The sequence below is a fragment of the Acanthaster planci genome, unplaced genomic scaffold (assembly GCF_054643075.1).
Source record: "Acanthaster planci isolate LZ-2023a unplaced genomic scaffold, COTS_SCS Contig11, whole genome shotgun sequence".
Lineage (NCBI taxonomy): Eukaryota > Metazoa > Echinodermata > Asteroidea > Valvatida > Acanthasteridae > Acanthaster > Acanthaster planci.
The window spans coordinates 209,679-230,188 of NW_028257635.1; the positions used below are offsets into that span (position 1 = coordinate 209,679).

A 20,510-nucleotide genomic window follows, 5' to 3' on the forward strand; every position below is an offset into this window, starting at 1 on the left:
TTAATATCTCCAAGAAAGTGTGTTTAGAAAGTCATTCACAAGTGATGCCTGTGTGGTGCCACCGTACAAATAGATTGCAGTGATAATTTTCCTAAATGGCTGGAAGTGAGAAATCTGAGGGGGATGTCCTCCCTCTCCCACACCAAGGACAGACTACACAGCTTTATGACTGTGGTCTGGACTCCACTGGATTTCATGAGCCCCCTGGGAATGGGTTGCTATCAGGCATTTGCCTAGTCACATATCCTTGTGTTTGTGGTATCCTGAGTGTGTCTTTCAATTGTATCCAACATTTACCCAGATTTGAGTTGCCTTTTTGTGCCACCTGAAACACTCTACATGTGTAAAAAAAATGCCTTGTTGCTGTACATGAATAAAGGGCCGACCAGGGCTATCCACAAGTGGTTTTCACAGGGTGGGTTGCTGGTATGAGACTTGCCACCCCCATCCTAAACTAATCAACCTCTGATGTTTGAAAAACCTCTATTTCAAATAGCATGTAAACATTTAAATTTGCTTATTTTCAGGCAAAAAAGATGTACTCGAATTTCTTCAACTCAACAGTTGGTCCATCCGGTGGCAGTTGGTGAGAACCAAAGTGTTCAATGAGCAATGTGCCTGCAGGCGAAGGTTACAAAAAGGTTTGGCAATGTTGTCATCAAAACATACATGTATCTAATAAACACTTCAGGTCTGCATGATGTCTGGTGCATGCAGCGCTTGTAACCAGCTTGTACATAAATGCTCAGGTCAGGGTTAATACTTAAATTTCATAAGTTTATTTTAAAAAATCATTTATGTTCGTTAAAAATATTCTATCAGATTAAAGTTGAATAAAACGGATCATATTTCTAGGGGGTAGGACGCTCATATATTTAATTGTTATCTATCTCCAGACTCTGTCATGTACATACCAGACCAGTGTTGTAGTCGGGACCGGCATAAGACCAGTCAGAAGACCGTTCACAAGCAACAGACACAACAATGACAATGGAATGCCCATGTTGCAGTTCATTTGAATAGATTGGAAGTTGACTTGAGACTGCTAATCTTGTGTCGGTACGTCTTGTGACGGTCTCGCTGGTCTCGCGTCGGTCTCAACTACAACACTGGTACGTACTGCAGATTCCCACATTCAACTTTGACACTTTCCAAGTAGTTTGTATTTATTTCTTATGCCTATAAATTGATATGATTTTTGTGTTTCATGGATCTGTTTATGACATACCTGGCTAATTTGGGGGTTTCAGGGAACACTACATGTTTTTGTAAACATAAAAGGTCAGGGTTAATACGTAAATTTCATGATATATAAAATATGATGATTTATCATATTTAGCTTTCTGGGAACACACTATTTTTAAACATAAAGACAGGATTGAGTACACCTTTTTCGCTGTTTGCAACTTTGAATTTTTATAGAAAGGTATTCATGGTTCACTGTTCATAATGTCATTACCTCTGTCGATCATGATTGAAGGGTTGACCTTCCTTGTTCAGGCACTGAGGTACATTAGATTATAAGAAACTAATTATAAGGTCTAGACACTACATATTAAAAGTTAGATTTTGGAGGAGGCAAGCTTTGTGCCTAACTGTAACTGGTCATTGCGTTGTACTCTTGGTACAACTCTTGGTTGTACATGACAAAATAACAAAAAAAAAAACATTTTGTAATTCGTTTTTCACTATAAAGATAGAAATGACCCGTCAGTGCAAAACCTGGACAAAGTCTCCAGCATGCATTTCTTTGTAAACAACCTGGAAAGTCTATTTTGGGTGGGTTTGTCCATTTTCAGCTTTGCATGCCTTACTAAGCTTCAACCATTCACGCATCATTTTGAAAATACGAATATGATCAGATATTGAGCCACATAAATTGGAGCCCTGTTCATTGTATTTGTTTTGTGCATACTTCAATTTCACTCCCTTTACTTTAAAGCTGTTTTTCTACGAAATGACATTTCCGTTGATAAGGTCATTATCCTTTCATAGTTGATACCAAAAGAGGGGCATTTTATACCATTCGAGAGAATTTAAAGTAGACAATATCAAAAATTTCAAAAAGAAAACATGATTTTTCCTACTTTGTCCAAGTTTTGTGTTGACCGGTCATATATTGTGAACCATTGTATTTAATCCAATTCATGAGAACAAGAAATCAAACTAAAGCTACTGTTCCTCTTTCCTTACATACTTTCAGAGACTGATTTGAATAATCACTTTGTCAGACCTTGCAAATACTGATCAGTCCCTTTAAAGCTTGCACAAATCTTCTAGATTGTCATCTGATGTTTTTTTATTCCTATTTTTGACAAATTGTAAAGAAAATATTTTAATAAAAGAAAGTTCTCGGTGTTTTGAAGTATTCTTTGAAAGATAAAATTTTTACATACTGTACAAATTTTATAATCACATCATTAATCACTTTGGGGTTATCAAGTTCATGTACCTTGGGTACAATTTAACACAGTATAGTGAGACACCAATTTACATCAAAAGTGGGTTTTAAATTTGTTTAATCATGTAGCCCAGGAGTATTGTGACCCACTTATCATTTGTGCTTAAAAGGGTGACCCCACAAAACTTGAAAAGAAACGGGAAGATGATAAATCTATCTTTATATTGTGTGTTTGTATTTTTGTGGATTTGTGCATTTCCCCGGAAATTTCCCCGATTTTTAAAATTGAAGTAAGCCTATTTAAGACTGCTGTCTTACTTGGGAAGTTTATTTTAAAAATCATTTATGTTCATTTCAAATATTCTATCAGATTAAAGTTGAATAAAACGGATCATATTTCTAGGGGGTAGGACGCTCATATATTTAATTGTTATCTATCTCCAGACTCTGTCATGTACATACCAGACCAGTGTTGTAGTCGGGACTGGCATAAGACCAGTCAGAAGACCGTTCACAAGCAACAGACACAACAATGACAATGGAATGCCCATGTTGCAGTTCATTTGAATAGATTGGAAGTTGACTTGAGACTGCTAATCTTGTGTCGGTACTTCTTGTGACGGTCTCGCTGGTCTCGCGTCGGTCTCAACTACAACACTGGTACGTACTGCAGATTCCCACGTTCAACTTTGACATTTTCCAAGTAGTTTGTATTTATTTCTTATGCCTATAAATTGATATGATTTTTGTGTTTCATGGATCTGTTTATGACATACCTGGCTAATTTGGGGGTTTCAGGGAACACTACATGTTTTTGTAACCATAAAAGGTCAGGGTTAATACGTAAATTTCATGATATATAAAATATGATGATTTATCATATTTAGCTTTCTGGGAACACACTATTTTTAAACATAAAGACAGGATTGAGTACACCTTTTTCGCTGTTTGCAACTTTGAATTTTTATAGAAAGGTATTCATGGTTCACTGTTCATAATGTCATTACCTCTGTCGATCATGATTGAAGGGTTGACCTTCCTTGTTCAGGCACTGAGGTACATTAGATTATAAGAAACTAATTATAAGGTCTAGACACTACATATTAAAAGTTAGATTTTGGAGGAGGCAAGCTTTGTGCCTAACTGTAACTGGTCATTGCGTTGTACTCTTGGTACAACTCTTGGTTGTACATGACAAAATAACAAAAAAAAAAACATTTTGTAATTCGTTTTTCACTATAAAGATAGAAATGACCCGTCAGTGCAAAACCTGGACAAAGTCTCCAGCATGCATTTCTTTGTAAACAACCTGGAAAGTCTATTTTGGGTGGGTTTGTCCATTTTCAGCTTTGCATGCCTTACTAAGCTTCAACCATTCACGCATCATTTTGAAAATACGAATATGATCAGATATTGAGCCACATAAATTGGAGCCCTGTTCATTGTATTTGTTTTGTGCATACTTCAATTTCACTCCCTTTACTTTAAAGCTGTTTTTCTACGAAATGACATTTCCGTTGATAAGGTCATTATCCTTTCATAGTTGATACCAAAAGAGGGGCATTTTATACCATTCGAGAGAATTTAAAGTAGACAATATCAAAAATTTCAAAAAGAAAACATGATTTTTCCTACTTTGTCCAAGTTTTGTGTTGACCGGTCATATATTGTGAACCATTGTATTTAATCCAATTCATGAGAACAAGAAATCAAACTAAAGCTACTGTTCCTCTTTCCTTACATACTTTCAGAGACTGATTTGAATAATCACTTTGTCAGACCTTGCAAATACTGATCAGTCCCTTTAAAGCTTGCACAAATCTTCTAGATTGTCATCTGATGTTTTTTTATTCCTATTTTTGACAAATTGTAAAGAAAATATTTTAATAAAAGAAAGTTCTCGGTGTTTTGAAGTATTCTTTGAAAGATAAAATTTTTACATACTGTACAAATTTTATAATCACATCATTAATCACTTTGGGGTTATCAAGTTCATGTACCTTGGGTACAATTTAACACAGTATAGTGAGACACCAATTTACATCAAAAGTGGGTTTTAAATTTGTTTAATCATGTAGCCCAGGAGTATTGTGACCCACTTATCATTTGTGCTTAAAAGGGTGACCCCACAAAACTTGAAAAGAAACGGGAAGATGATAAATCTATCTTTATATTGTGTGTTTGTATTTTTGTGGATTTGTGCATTTCCCCGGAAATTTCCCCGATTTTTAAAATTGAAGTAAGCCTATTTAAGACTGCTGTCTTACTTGGGAAGTTTATTTTAAAAATCATTTATGTTCATTTCAAATATTCTATCAGATTAAAGTTGAATAAAACGGATCATATTTCTAGGGGGTAGGACGCTCATATATTTAATTGTTATCTATCTCCAGACTCTGTCATGTACATACCAGACCAGTGTTGTAGTCGGGACCGGCATAAGACCAGTCAGAAGACCGTTCACAAGCAACAGACACAACAATGACAATGGAATGCCCATGTTGCAGTTCATTTGAATAGATTGGAAGTTGACTTGAGACTGCTAATCTTGTGTCGGTACTTCTTGTGACGGTCTCGCTGGTCTCGCGTCGGTCTCAACTACAACACTGGTACGTACTGCAGATTCCCACGTTCAACTTTGACATTTTCCAAGTAGTTTGTATTTATTTCTTATGCCTATAAATTGATAGTGTTTCATGGATCTGTTTATTTGCATCAGTGGTTTATTGTTTTTGCTTGTCGAAGCGTGTTATGCCACAAGAAGAACGTACAACGCTGGACTCTTCAAAATGACGTTTTAGCTCTAGTATTTTTAATCGTGGTGTTAGAACACACGCATCTTAGATCATGGATGATCTGTGTAATATTGGCTTGTCGTTAACCTGGGGTCAGATCAAGAAATGTAGTCTGATAATCTTAAGGGGCTCTAAGTCTTGGAATACGCCCAATTGGGCTTCAAAACGCGCTTTCAACGAAACCACGTTAATCAGAAAGAACATTCAAAAGTAGCATATAAACACCCACACAACTATCCTTTTAAAATTTGGCACTTTTGTGAGATTCTTGTTACAAGCGCTTGAGAACGCCAAAAAAATCGAGCAGTTTGGGTGCTAGTTTTGATTCCAGTTCCAATCATGCTCCTCTGAAAACATCTCTTTAAACGTGGTGTTTGTCGGTTGAGTATATTTTTTGATTAAGAAAAACATGTTTTAATATATCAAAACACCCTCTCTTTACAAATAAGCCGAATCTTCTTTTAGGCCGGTTATTTGCTATATGACAGCAATGAATGGATGCCACGGCCATCGGCGGCGACACGCGCAAGGCACCAGACTAAACGTCATTCCTTTAGTACAAATGCAAGCGGCATGGTACCCATACGTTTCACACGGTTTTTCATGCGCTCTAGCTCTGTGTGCAGCTGTTGCGATACGCGTGGGCACCACCATGCCGCTTGCTCGGATTGGTCTGCACTCCTATCCAAGAACCGGTCACGTGGGAGGATTTATCCAATGAGGGAAAAGGATGTCCCAGTATTCAAGATTCGAATGTACGTCATGCTTATGAATAGCCTCTCCTCGTGATTGCATTGACAGGTGTCGCATGAAAATCCGACTCCGTGAAAAGTGGACTCATTGGTAGTATCGCGCAAGCGCATTTATGTTAATTAGCTGAATGTCGGCGAGTGACTGTTGACTTTAGCGGGATTATTCAATAAGAGGGAAAAGGAGTCCGATTTTCATGGGGGTCGGATTTTCATGTGACACCGGCATGACAGGATACACGTGGGATATACAGCCTGTGTATATTTTTTCCACTATGGGAAAGGCCAAAACTTACATAAACGCTTGCTATTGGCTGGGTACCTCACACATATGATAATTTATTCTCACGTCACCAAACGTAAAGGATGCCGCGAAGCGGCACTACAGTCCTATAGCCTACGCATGCGTGCATCATGCGATGGTATGTGCTGTATAAATACGTAGATATATATGTTAAATAATTCAAAGTTTGAAGAGCTTTCGAGCATTTCCGATAGCCTGTGGGTCCAGTCCACTAATTCAAGCCCCATTGAAAACAGTGTAAAATCAGCACTGTTCAGGGCCCAATAGCATGCACGTCAACATCCCTGAGATTTCTGAAACACAAATGAAATTCTTGTCTGGTCACTTATCTTTCAATTTCTTTTCAATTTTCTATGGGTTAACCAATTACATTTTTAATTATTCTCACAAAACAAAATCACCCCCCAAAAAGTGATTTTTCTGAAGTCTGATTGCAGCCATTTTTCAAGTGGCAACTCTCAACTTTCTCGGGTACTTTGGACCATTTTTCAACCGTAGTTTTCAGCCCTTCTGCCCTCATATGAAAGCTCAAAGACCCAGGGAGTTGATCCTGGCAACGATTTACACAATCTCACCATTTTGGGGACCAAACAATCTCCTTTTTCAAAAGATACTGTGGGGGGCCCTTTTAATGCTAATGAGCTGGCCAGAAATTCTCACTTGAATTAGTGGTCTGCACCCTTTATATACACCCATTTTTCAATTTTTCACACCAAACAACACTGAATGGTTGAGAATGCACCAAAAACCTCAATTCTAGAGAAAAAATGAAAACTACTGCAGACTGCCTATATACACAAACTAGTGCAAATACAATGTGCAGTAAGCAGCTGAAAATTACACTTTTCACATGAGCAGCTTCAACTACCTGTTGCTACTGATAACGGGGAGGGTTACCCAGGCTAGACACTGCCAACTGTAGAGGCCAAGTGCACGAAAGACATAAAACTTTGGCCATGCTTTGACATGAAAGCTCACCGTAGATATTACCCCAGTTGACAGGCTCCAGCCCAAGAGTTGAAAACTTGAGCCCAAAATAGGGCACTTCCAACACAAGAGTGGAACAAATCACCAAGGAAAGTGTCTCGATAAATTTGAGTCACCTGTGTATATCCACGGCTAGGTCAGTCGGTGCCCAGGCTGTGCTTGACCATCTAAAATTGAACCCCCCCCCCAGTTAGGGTTGGCCTTTGTTAGGGTTAGCCTTCATTAGGGTTAGCATCCGCTTGGGTTACACTCTGCTTCGATCCCCGCAAAAGAATTTTGTCCAAAGGAAACAAAGGCTAAACAATGTTGCACGTAATGTCATCTATCAAATCTGAAAAGTTCATTTGCATTATTGGCAGTTCCCTTCAAGACCCAGTTTTGAACAAATCGATCCTCGATTTCCCCAGAACATGAGAAAGTATGACTTAAGATGCGGGGCTCCAGGTAACGTGAAAGCAATGTGTGAGAGCTAGAGACAGCTGTATACAACAGCCATGCAGCAAGCATTTGCATTTCAACACCATTGGGATCGTCCATTTTGACAAAAGGTATAATACCCAAACCATGGCCAAACCGAAAGGCACATTTTACGATTTCCCTTCACAAAAGGTTCTGTTACAACAAGTATGTATGTAAGCCCCCTACAAAATAAAAACACTTAACAAAAGAAAGCCACTGGTCTTTCAACAAATAAAATTTACTCTTTTTTAAAATGGTTTTTATCCACCTGCAAAGCCCCTCCAATGCAATGGAAATGTTGAGTTTTACTTTTAAAGATCTGCTACATAATTTATTTTATCACTATGGGATAAAATGCATTATTCACCACAACGCACGTTGTTTAGTCGTTGAAACAGTCCTGGTCATCTGGTTTATACCATGGTGAACAAGGCACTACTGTCTCACTCATCACTGTCTTGCACTAGCTGGCTTAATGGAATCAGCAAAGTGGTTGCATGGCCTTACATCAATCAACAGAGGCCTCACAGGGTTCAGAGATTGTGGTACTTCTTCCGGGCCCAGACACCTAAACTGTCTCGAGGGGAATAATTGGTGAAGCCAGAAGGCCTCAAGAAAATAACGGTTGAACCACAGCAAGTTTGGCACTAAAAATGGGCCACTTCGGCTTAGATTTTCGAGGCGGCAACACGCAAATTAAACCCACCACCTCCCCATCTCCACCATAATTTTGGACTATGAATTTAGGTTTTACTGGTTTAATGGCAGGAACTACCTGGGAGCGACACGCAGTTTCCGAAGTAAACAAATAAACAATTTAGGCGAATTATCTCGCAGTGATTATAACGTTAAGTTAGTTGTTAGTAATGTTTCATTTCGTTTTTCTTAAACACTACGCCAAGCACCCTCTTGTTCTGGTGGGGCTTATTCCAACCGCCTGTTCAAGCGGTGGAAAAAACGGCGTGCCTTATGTAAGTTTTTCTTAAGTTGTAAAGGATAAATAGAATCACATGACTATTAATCATAGGACAAGCACCTACTGGTTCCGGTGGGGTTTGTCTGCATGGCAAGTGTGCCAAGGAATTCCAACCTGCTATGCCAAGTGTGGCAAGTCTTTTTGCTAACAACCTTGCCTTTTTCTGCCAAGTGTGGCAAGCCTTTGGCGAGTTTGTTCCTGTTTTTCTGCCAAGTGTGACAAGTATCTCTTTGGCAAGTGTGCCTGAGTTTCTGCCAAGTGTGGCAAGTGTGCCAAGAAATCTTACAGAATTTCTGCCAAGTGTGGCAATAGAAAGTGGTGTTGAAATCAGCAAAAACAAATAAACTTGCCACTCGAAATTTTTTCCAAAAACCAAAACGTGGTGTCAATGTGTGGTTTGTGCACATAGAGTTGGAGAATAATTTATGTACATGTGTAACTTGTATCCATTTGGTTGCTTTTACGCTAAATAAAGTGTGACCTGGAACTTGACTCAAAAATTAAACTTTAAAAAATTTAAATATAAGTGATTTCTTTCAGTTGTAACTATTTGTTTACTTTAATTCATGACTGCTGTCGCTAGTGTCAGTTGTCGAGCCACATTACCAAGTACATAACTGTCAAAGTAAAATTGAGGATTTTTTAAAATAAATCTGTCAAACTACAGTGTGTATCTTTAAATGTGTACCATTGGTTTTGATGTTTTTAACAGTGACCCAAAGAATTCTAACACCCATACACTAACTGGATCTTCAATATTTATACAAAGCCAATCATACTTTGACAATGTTTTAGAAATGAATGAAACCAATGTGAATCCCTGTCTAAATAAATGAAACCCTTTTAAATACATCTACATGCCACTCATTGGTGTATTTTTCAGCTGTTGCCATCAAAGGAGTAACAGCAATGTGACTTCCTGCCTCACTGACAATAAACAATTTCTAACCCTAACCATGCTGAACTCAACAGGGTTATGAAGGATTTCAACGGTCCCTGGGGGTTAGTTTTATATAATTATATAATTATGGGCAGCCTCAAACCTAATGATATGGAATTCCATATCTGCCGTCGCCCGTCGTGCGTCGTCCGTCGTGCGTCGCCCGTCGCGCGTCGTCCGTCGTACGTCACCCGTCGTGCGTCGTCCGTCGCCCGTCGTCCGTCGTGCGTCGCCCGTCGTGCGTCACCCGTCGTGCGTCGCCTGTCGTGCGTCGCCCGTCGTCCGTCGTGCGTCGCCCGTCGTGCGTCGCCCGTCGTGCGTCGCCTTTCGCGTTGTTACTTTTAACTTTGACCCTTAATCATTTCACATGTACTTGTTCGATCGATCCACCATGCATGCCTGACACTCATTTTAGCAGTAGAACGAGATGTATTCGTTTTTGCAGTTACGCCGAACTCCACTTGAAAGAAGAAATAATATCCTTTCATTTTTAAAGGCTGACATCGGTAAAGTGACGTGTATATGAAATAACACCTTTTTGGGATCCATAAATAAATTAACAAAATCGACTTTTGTTAGAGTAGAATGTTTTTCTTGGGAATTTTTTTACTCTAGACGTAACTTTACTCGTTAACGGCCTGACGTTAGGCCTATAGCCTGTGTAATATTTCTGTCTGTCCCTGCACGATATCCCACAGAACTGAATGCAAATAAAACATTATTTACAATGTTTGATTCCATAATATTTTTCATAAGAGACGAACTGATTCAACATTATTTTGAGGGTGGGTATACCTATGATGAAATTTGCTGTATACTCCAAATTAGACATGACTTGAGTTGCAGGTAGGCTCACAGAAGTCTCTTAAACAGTAACGTTACTTGTTAGACCCATAAATAACGCTGATATGCTGGACAACCTGTTCTCATTGGTCTATCCACCATCATCCACCAAAATCAATTCGTCATATTTTCTGAAAATTAGACCAAGTGGTAATTGCCCCCTAACAATACATTTAATAAACAGTTTGTTATCCACAGCACTGTCTGGTATTTCTGGATTTCAAGGTGAAATTGAGAGGACAAAATGGAATATCTGTATCGGTTGGCAGATTTCTTTCTAGAATTTGATGAAAACAAGTCGGCACATTTTGAAAGAATGCAAATTAGAATTAGATTGTGGATAAGTTGGCCTGACCATTTTTGCTGAATATGTTTTTCCCCAAAAAACACTTGGTTGAATTCTCAGAAAGGCGATGATCTTCAACCTCGTTTCATAATGTGGATTTAACTCTGGGAACAATGTAACATACATGTGTAATTGTATATGAATATGCTGACTTAATGGTGTTATTCTGGATTGTGTATAACAGTTTCAGTGTTGTGCCTTTGTTATTTCGTTTACTAGGCTTTTTATTTGTAATGTCCCGAAAAGTGGTTTATGGGGGTGACAAATTATAAGACAACCTTTAGAACTACCTGTCCTTAATATCATACCACACCCCTTCCAGCTATAAAACATCAAAGGTTACAGAGTACATGTATATTGTATATAGTAGTAATAAACAAAGAACAGAAATAAACAATGAATTAATATAACTATTACCAACTTGTAATTTTGCTCCTGGCCTTCATAACAGCTCAATGTTGCTAGAATTTGAAAATGCTTAGAAGTTAGATTACCTAACATTTTGAAGAAATGCTGTCATTTTGGAGAGTGATGTACCTATCCACAGCTGAAGCCAAATAAAAATGTTTGAAATCAAACCCAGTTAACTATTTGTTTTCATTTGCACCTTGTTCAAATATAGTTGTGCATTTCAATCACTATATTGTTGTCTTTTTCAATGATTTAGTAATATATCAACAACATTGACTTTAAAACCCACGATTGTTATTTCTTCTGTTTAGTGATTATGCTCGCATTTTATACTTATTTCACTTGAACCATTACATTACCTGCCTAAATATTTTGGCAAATTGTTGGCTTCTAGTGTGACCCTCGGGTTTAAGGCAGTTATGCAATGCGTATTTGAAGACAGGTTGGTTTTTTCTCATCTAAATTTTCCCAAAACCTTGGCAGCAAGTAATCGCTTGTACCAGCATTTCCTCTAGTTGGAGAGGCTCCTCTACACCTCTTGGAAGCCAAAGTAGTGGAACACGTGTGTGAGCTGGGCAGGCGTTTGATTCCTGTAACTATGGGGTAGAAGTCAACCTCCAGATCTTTTTGAAATCCACACGGAGGAATGTCATCCGCGGCAGTCCAGAAATCCAACACTTGTTGAAGAGAGATGCCACGGGTGTTAGCTGCATATCGAACGAATTTTAGGCAACATAAAATTTAACATGTTTGGAAGTATTAATTTGCACTTCACGCCTGAGGATTGGCAGAAAATTAAAAAAAATACATTTTTGAGCCAAATGTAAGATTGGGTTGGGGTAAGAATGGGGTTGTTACTAACATGCCCTTTTCATTAACAGGTCTATAGTTGTTGCCATTATGCCTCTATTGAAGCCTCAAAGAAAAAGAGGAGATATGCATCTTTGTCTCTTTATCAATTACGAGAAAAAAGGTGTGCAACACTTTTCTTAGATTTTAGTTACATGTATGTCCAACTTGAAGGGACAATATTTCCAGAGGGAAACCTACATACTTGAAAAGTACAGCTACAGAGGAAAGGGCTTTGAACCTTATGACTAGCTGTTTACAGAGATCTCCACATAGGCCTAAGTACCAAGATGTCTGTACTGACATATATTATATATAATGTCTGTACTGAACAGACAGCTGAGTTCATAAAATATAACTAGTAATTATATGTGAACTTAATGTCAACAGAGTTGTTTAGTTTTCAGTTTGTTTTGTTAGGGAGACCATGTTTTAATGAAACTTAGGAATGTGTTTTTGAACCGAGGTTTTTTCCTTTCACACTTACCCTCACATCTTTGCAATACCACCTCAAAGCTGTATATCGTGTCCTCCTCTGCCATCCTCTTGTTGGAACCTTCAGGTGAGAAGTTTATCTTGTACAGTTTCTTGAAGTCTGCCTTTAGTAATTTTTGTTGACAAACAGCTTGGAGGTGCAATTTGGACTCCTCTTGATGTCTTCCCATAAAGGTCCAAGGCCATCCACAAATTGCTTGACTGAGTGTTCCACCCTGAAATATTATGGAAGTGTTTGGCCAACTCATAAACAAATTTTGTTTTCCCTGTCGAATCCAACACACACTCATTCACTTAGAAAACTACAGTTTGTTATTGTTGGGGATAGACCCTTGACTTTTTAAGGTTTTTCTTGAGTAATTTTGCAAAATGAAAATAAAAATGGATCTTCTCACTCAATACCCATCATTAATCTTTATGAACTGATAGACTCCTTAAAAGTTTGTTGCTGTGTCACTGTTTTTAAAAGGAAAACCATACAAAAATAAAACCTGTATATTTGGGCTGTTTTTCAGCCACTGAGCTTAGATTGGCCAATCTTTAACAATTTCTTCCCTTACCTTGTTAAAGATATTTTCTTTTAATAAAAGATAAGATTACTTGTAGGAAAACTCATGAATCAGGAGATCTTTGATGAGATTGTCTCGATCACGATCTAACTTCTTTCCAAACACTCTGGTGTCGCCTTTCTCAATCAGCCAGTCGGCCATCTCGTTTACAAGTTCATCAAACTCTTGTTGAGATGTACATTTCTGCAGCTGTAATATAAATAACAATGGGAAGAATGGAACGCACATCAAAAGGTTAAACCATTATAGCAATATTAATTTGTAGATGTGCTTTTATTTAATGTCTGGGAAACCATAGCGACACAAAGCACTGTCTAACGAAACTAAAGTTCTTTGCCAAAAGTACGGAGTAGGGTCCATTACATTTACAATGTTATTTTGGGGGATACATGTAATGTGTTGTAAACTACTGTGAATACGAACATAAGCATGGCATTCTCATAATGTTTTTGCTACAAAGGTTGTGTCCGATACCTTCGGCAAGTTTGCACAAGCAGTTACATCTGGTAGGTGTTCAATGTCTTCTACTCGTACATCCTTCCCTATCATGGCCGCAAAAGCAGAAGGACACATTGCCCGTATTCCGGGCCCCCCATTCACAAAACTCCACGTGAGGTACTGTCCTGCAAGCTTGTAGCTTTGCTGTCTGATGAGATGCAAGTCATGAGTAAATGACACCATCCCACACTTGCTCGCAGTCTGGAACACCCCCATTCGAGTTTTGACCTCTCGCATCAAGAGCCTGCATATCGCACCCAGCACATAAAAGATAAAATATTTTCATTGAAATATTTGCTCCAATTTCTCCAGTGATGTTCGATTACTTAAAAAAGGGCAGTGAAAGAAAAAAAAGGCCATTTTATGAAAGAGAAAAAAAGGCCATTTTATGAGCACTCCTTTGTGATTGATGTATACATGTATTTCATTATACTCCCAGGAAGTGTTTATAGTAAATTCAATCCCCCATAGTAGATGTCCCACACATGTATACAATAAAAGGTCCACTCCATTTGTAGTGAAAACACCACACTAATTCTTCAGTTATTAACGAACCCCCAGCATTGACCACACACACTCCCCTGTTGACCAAAACGTCCTTCAACCCTATTCTAAGAAATGATCTCATTTCTAAATCAAGAGTCCCCCCACAACCACACACACCCAAGTGTGTGAACACCTTCAGTCGTGGACTCTCTATTGTTCCTCTTTTGTTCATACTTTTTTGGAAGACCTCCCATATGTTTTGTACATGATTTCCAACTGTGGACTCCTGCAGCAACCGTGGACCCATTGTCCCCTGTTGTTATAGGTCCACTATTGAATGTGAAGTATTTGAAATAATGGACGTTCAGTTGAATTTCCAAAGTAGGAAAGTGATTATGGTTCAAATGGGAACAATTTGAAAATTTCTGCGTGTTGTGGGGAAATTTTGTACGCACCCTCACACACACCCTGAAAATCCTTTAAAAATCTTCTGTGACTCTGACTTGGGGCTTTGACTATACTCATGCAAGAGAGTTGCCTCTGAAATACCAATGAGCTGGGTTCAGCAAGTCACCTTACAATAAAATAGTTTTGACTGACGCATTTTTATTGCTGTCTAATGCCGCACTTAAAAAAAAGGAAAACAAAAAAAATTATGTTATGTGCTTTTTTTATTTTGTGCTTTGTCCAAGAAATGATTTCTGTTAATTTCTGTTAATGGTTGGTTGTGACTATTACGCTCTGAAATCCTTCAAAATACTCCACTCCATGATAATGCAACACCCATATGTTTTGACAATAGCTGTATCTCGTCCTATGAGAATGAGAACTCTTTTGTGGCCCTGTAGTATTAACTAGTAACTAATCCTACAAAGTCAGGCAACTTTCTGCATGTGGTCTTGTAGGAATTGGGGCCATTGTACCCATAGTAACATTGAGTATTATCTTTAAAGCTATTCCACTGAGTTGCACAAATATATCCCCCCAAGAAAACAAGTCATACTTGAAAAATTCTCGTTTGGGTCTTCCCCGTCTTGGGCCTCTTCGCCAGCAAACACAACTTCTATTGGCTTCCAAAAAGAGAAATCTGGGTCCTTAGTGACTCTGAGTACTGAAGATAATAGTCGTCTCCTGTGGATTATGATCTGTGCAGCAGGCTCATCGTTGGGAATGAGTGCTGACAACTTTGCCAGTATGTCACTCAGGCTGTGTGAATCATCATGTCTGGATGAAAAAGAAAAAATACAATTAAAGTAATTAACGATTACAAAACCATCAAAAATGAACAAAATATGTAAAGGATAATTTCTCAATCATCAAGACAACAATATAAATGACTGCCAATCAGTGATCCCACACACTCTATAATTATTAATAAGTCCAGCCCTGTGGACCAACTGTCCTTTTTCTTAGAACTGTTGGCTTAGTCGTACATATTTCTCAAATATATTGATTGAGGGTACATTGTTCAATTTGGTTCAAGTACCTCGTAAGATGTAAACTATCAACATATACTACTGTGGTGCCTATATGTAATTGTACTCTATTAGCTACTTTGTTATACATTCAGGCTGGGTGCACTGACATGTTGAAATGACCTTGTGTTATTCTACTTTACAGAAGGTCCCTATAGACAATAATTATCTGTATTGCCCACTTCAAAAGCGAAGGTCTAGAGCACACTGCACATGACATTAAGCCCACTTTAAGGGGCCACCATCTGGTAGAGATTGTAAACATAGATAATATTGGCATAATAGGCCTACCTGCTAGCCACTGTCTCAGCACAAGGGTTCATTGGAACATCATTTGGCTCTTCTTTGTCATCAATCAGATCAATGTATGTATCATACATTGACAAATCAAGGCTTCCCTCCTGGTGTCAATATTATTGGATAAATGAAAGGTTTGCGGGTTAATGTTGAGGTATACAATTTAATTTCAGGTTTGTAATTAGAAGGGGAAAAAAATAATATAAAAATATGGCTTGTAATGTTGGACAGCCTGAGGGATTGTTCAGCAAAGTATATGACATTTTTTACAGTGAAAGATTAGGGTGAAAGGTACATCAATGCTGTATATTCTGCCAAGTATTTGACAGTAACACTATAAAAGTCTTTGTCTGGAAAATTGAAATTTCTTCTTGAAATGCTCCCTTTCTCCTTGTTTCCTCCTCTCTTATCTTGCAACAGCTTGAGTATTTCACAGTACGATATTCACAGTGCCATGTTGCTTAAAGCAGTCCAAGGCCATTTGCCAGTGTGTAGAGAAGGTTTAAGGTCAAGAAGAGTTCAACAAGTATTCAAGATGTCCTTGGCATAAACATAGCTGAACAGACTATGAGGGCAATTTGTCAGCCTTGGGGGGATCAATATGGCAATATTATAGTAGCCATATCAAACAAATATGACTCTCATAATATGTGTCACCAGGCTCAGACGGAAAGATAACACTCCATTCCCTGGAGGGAAACCAGAGGGGAAACTACATACCATTGTAAATGTTAAATAAAATATTGCATTACCTGCCTGTGGCATGGAAAGTCCACAGTTGGTGTATTTGACTGGGATGGCCTGTTACTTTCTACAATCTATGTTAAAAGATACAACAACAGAGGAAAGTAAATTGTAATCAATGATTTGCTTCCTTCATTCATAACCATGTAGACTTCGGTCAAGTTGTTTTTGTTTACTTCATTTCAGTCATTTGGTTTTTACGTGCTTCAGAATAATCTAGTCAACAATCAAGTAAGTACTAAGGGACTAGCTCTCCATCTACTTTATTAAACAGAAATCAATGGATGAATTTTCACCATCTGCATCCTCTGTTATTGGTAGTTTTTAAGACAAAGCTTGAGGAATGAGGACCTGAATTTCGATACTTGACTAAAATAGCATGGGTTAAGCCCATTTGTTGCAAAATCAAAAAAACAAAAAACAAAAACAAAGAATTAGTACAAACCTCAATGGTTCCATGAGTTATATTCACATTTGGTAGGTCACATTCACTCTTCATCTCCACCGTCAGAAGAACATTCCTGAACAGACAAAGCACTGAGCTTAAATTTGCTAATACTACCACTGGCAGGATGGAACTTGTGATTATGCTTATAGTTGCAATGGTACCACATCATGTATATTTAACATTCACGTACCATCCACAGCAAATGTTTGTTTGGAGACAAATGATATGAAGGGATCAAACCCAAAAGTTCTCTTACAATTATTTTTTTGCTTGAAAAGGCAAGTCGAACAAAACCAAATCATTGAGTACAAAATAAAGTGTAAGTAGGATACTCTTGCAAGGACAAAACACTCACCCAAAAATGAATGTAGGTGCACTTAAAATACCTTTAAATTAATAACTTGGTCATAAAAAGACACTATTTTGTATAGTACTATGTTACAAAATTGGCATCATTCCAATTACCTCAGTCTTCCATCTGGTCTCTAAGTAGAGCCTCACAGGGTGGGTATTTAGCTCTTGCACGATATCCCCAATAGTGTATGACTTTCCCTTGCTGAAATCAGAGAGCCACTGCCCACGGAAAGTAGCAAGCTGTGTCGACACCGTTGTTAGCTCAACACCCTTAGCTTCATTCTTCCCTCCCAGGAAGAACATGTCTGTCATTTTTTTCAAAATGTCGGTCTCTGTTGCCTCCTTCGGCAGGTCCAAGGGGTGTGACCCCCCACCCCTGCTTGCCACTACTTGTCTTAAACCGTTTGACTCCTCATGCTTCCATCCAGCATAAATTCGAATGGTTTTTCCTTTGTTTGATCCCGAAGTTGGCTTCGATTTTCTGTTCTTAATCATACTCCTTAATTTAGCTACTACTGGAGAAGTAGTTGCATCCCCTACAGGTATAAAAGGGGAGAAAACTAACTTGCATCATTTTGTAAAAATGTTAAAAAGTTGCAAAGTTGTGAGTCCTCCTCTTGCATATTAATAGTTAATAGTCCGAAATATTTACTACTGTATGTTTTATTGGAACAACAATAGCTATCTTCACCAAGCAATACAATTTACAATACCAGTTATCAAATAATTTGCGATTTCAGAATGTACACACAAATCCTAATCTTTATGAAAAGTATCAACCTCTGACTATCATAACAGGGTATCCTTGATTGGAGATTAGCTCTTCACAATATAAGAATCTGGGCTTACATCCTTTGTATGCATTTTTAAAAACCAGCCAGAACTTCATATACTGAGTGTGTGGAGGCCATACTTGCTCCCCCCCCCACATACCCCAGATATTCAAGGGTGATGTTTTGCTCCTTCAAGCCCAATTAAGATAAAATATGCACAAGTACATACTGTCGACATGTTCTTTACACTTCTGTCGAATCCTGACGCGGTCTCCAATTTTCGATACTCCGAGTAATAGGAACTCGCCGTCCGTAAGTGCCAAACCCTCTTTTACACCAACCTGCCGACACAAGTCACAAACACTAGACAAACTTACACATGGTTAAAACAGAAGTGAGCTCTCAGTTCAGGGAAACTTGTTTTTGATATATTTTTGGGCCGGTCAGCATTCCGTCTCGCGTTCCACAAAAAGGGACCCAGTAATGTGTTTCAAGAATTTAACTTGGGCATATATGACCGTCACCCTGTACTGTTAAAGTACATGTAGATGTCGACATTTACAAGCATGAGTGTACGTGCTACTTGTGTAAGTTCACGTTGGTCCAACAACGTTTACAACTAGAGAAAAGTGTTTGTAAACAAACACAGAGCTGGTTCGGGACTGTTTTACCAACAAGATAAGTATTGTTGATCAAAGCTCTCAAACTAAACCAAATGCTGGGTTGAAAACGTGTACAAAGTCAAGGGGCTGAAATGAATATTGAAAAAAACAAGAGTAAACCACATGACGACGTCATCATGACGTCATTTATATACAATAATTTCTGTATCAAGATTTTTGTTGGCTGTCACTTTGAAAACGAGCAAACATCCGAAAGGGTTCAAAATTGTGCCTCGGAAACGTGTACAAAGTTAACGTGCAAAAAACCCCATTTGGAGAAACACTGCTCTTTTAAGTTCGTGTCACGTGATTTGCGCTTAAACTGAACAATTTTATGAAATATTACTTCATATTCGGACCCTTAGGCATATTACAAATAAAACAACACAGCGTAAAGTACCCAATTTCTCCTTTGTTCTGATAGTGATCTTGCGCCAAAGTTAAAGACTACTTGTTCACTTTTATTTAGTAGAAAAACGTGTCCACGGTATGGGCAAATATTCAGGTCATCGTGACGTCATCCCTTTGAAATAAGTCGTGCATCAGGGTCTTTGTTGGCTATTACTTTGGGAACGATCAAAGACTGCAAAGTTACCGAAATTGTCGCTGAAAACGTGTACAAAGTCAATGGGCTATAAACTTGTTTGCAGAAATACTGCTTCTTTAAGTTCGTGTCACGTGAATTGCGCTTAACCTGAACAATTTTTATGACATATTACTTCATATTCGGACTCTTTGGCATATTTCAAATAAAATAACAGAGCGTAAAGTACCCGATTTCTCCTTTGTTCTGATAGTAATCTTGCGCCGAAGTTAAAGACTACTTGTTCACTTGTGTCAAGTAGAAAAACGTGTACAAAACCTATGGGGAAAAATTAAATATTCAAAAATGAATATAAAATAAGGGGATGATGTCATCATGACGTCATCCCTTTGCAATAAATCTTGCATCGGGGTCTTCGTTGGCTATCACTTTGGGAACGATCAAAGACTGCAAAGTTACCAAAATTGTCGCTTACAAACGTGTACAAAGTCAATGGGCTATAAACTTGTTTGCAGAAACACTGCTTCTTTAAGTTCGTGTCACGTGATTTGCGCTTAAACGGAACAATTTTTATAAATATTACTTCATATTCGGACTCTTCGGCATATTTCAAATAAAATAACAGAGCGTAAAGTACCTGATTTCTCCTTTGTTCTTATAGTAATCCTGCGCCAAAGTTAAAGACTACTTGTTCACTTGTGTTAAGTAGAAAAACGTGTACAAAACCTATGGGGAAAAATTAAATATTCAAAAATGAATATAAAATAAGGTGATGATGTCATTATGACGTCATCCCTTTGCAATAAATCTTGCATCGGGGTCTTCGTTTGCTATCACTTTGGGAACGATCAAAGACTTCAAAGTTACCAAAATTGTCGCTCAATAATGTGTACAAAGTCAATGGGTTAAAAACACGTGTGCAGGAAAACTGCTCCTTTAATTTCAAGTCACGTGATTTTTGTCTAAACTGGGACAAACTTATGAAATATTATTTAATATTTGGACACTTGGGTATATTTGCGATCGAACGGAAGGGAAAATTTAGTCTGATTTCTTCTTCGTTCTGGTAGTAATTCTGGGTCGAAGTTGAGGACTGCTCACGCAT

The 20,510-nt window shown here is 38.2% G+C and overlaps 1 protein-coding gene and 1 pseudogene across 8 annotated transcripts in view; one reads left to right on the forward strand and one right to left on the reverse strand.

Moving 5' to 3' along the window:
• LOC110990123 (uncharacterized) overlaps positions 1-5,102 on the forward strand; it is a 184,459-nt gene extending 179,357 nt beyond the window's left edge. For all 7 annotated transcript variants that reach the window (XM_087131747.1, XM_087131746.1, XM_087131750.1 and 4 more), the window contains one exon: positions 528-5,102. In XM_087131747.1, coding sequence (XP_086987873.1) covers positions 528-679 — 152 coding nt within the window. In that variant the 3' untranslated portion in view covers positions 680-5,102. The remainder of the gene's footprint in view (positions 1-527) is intronic.
• Positions 5,103-8,437: 3,335 nt separating this feature from the next.
• On the reverse strand, positions 8,438-17,142 carry LOC147795510 (G2/M phase-specific E3 ubiquitin-protein ligase-like; annotated as a pseudogene). The gene is made up of 8 exons (XR_015423786.1): positions 17,070-17,142; positions 16,633-16,698; positions 15,875-15,984; positions 15,112-15,332; positions 13,599-13,866; positions 13,156-13,313; positions 12,548-12,779; positions 8,438-11,918 (listed from the first exon to the last, which is right to left on the reverse strand). The product of XR_015423786.1 is annotated as a G2/M phase-specific E3 ubiquitin-protein ligase-like (transcript).
• Positions 17,143-20,510: the final 3,368 nt, after the last annotated feature.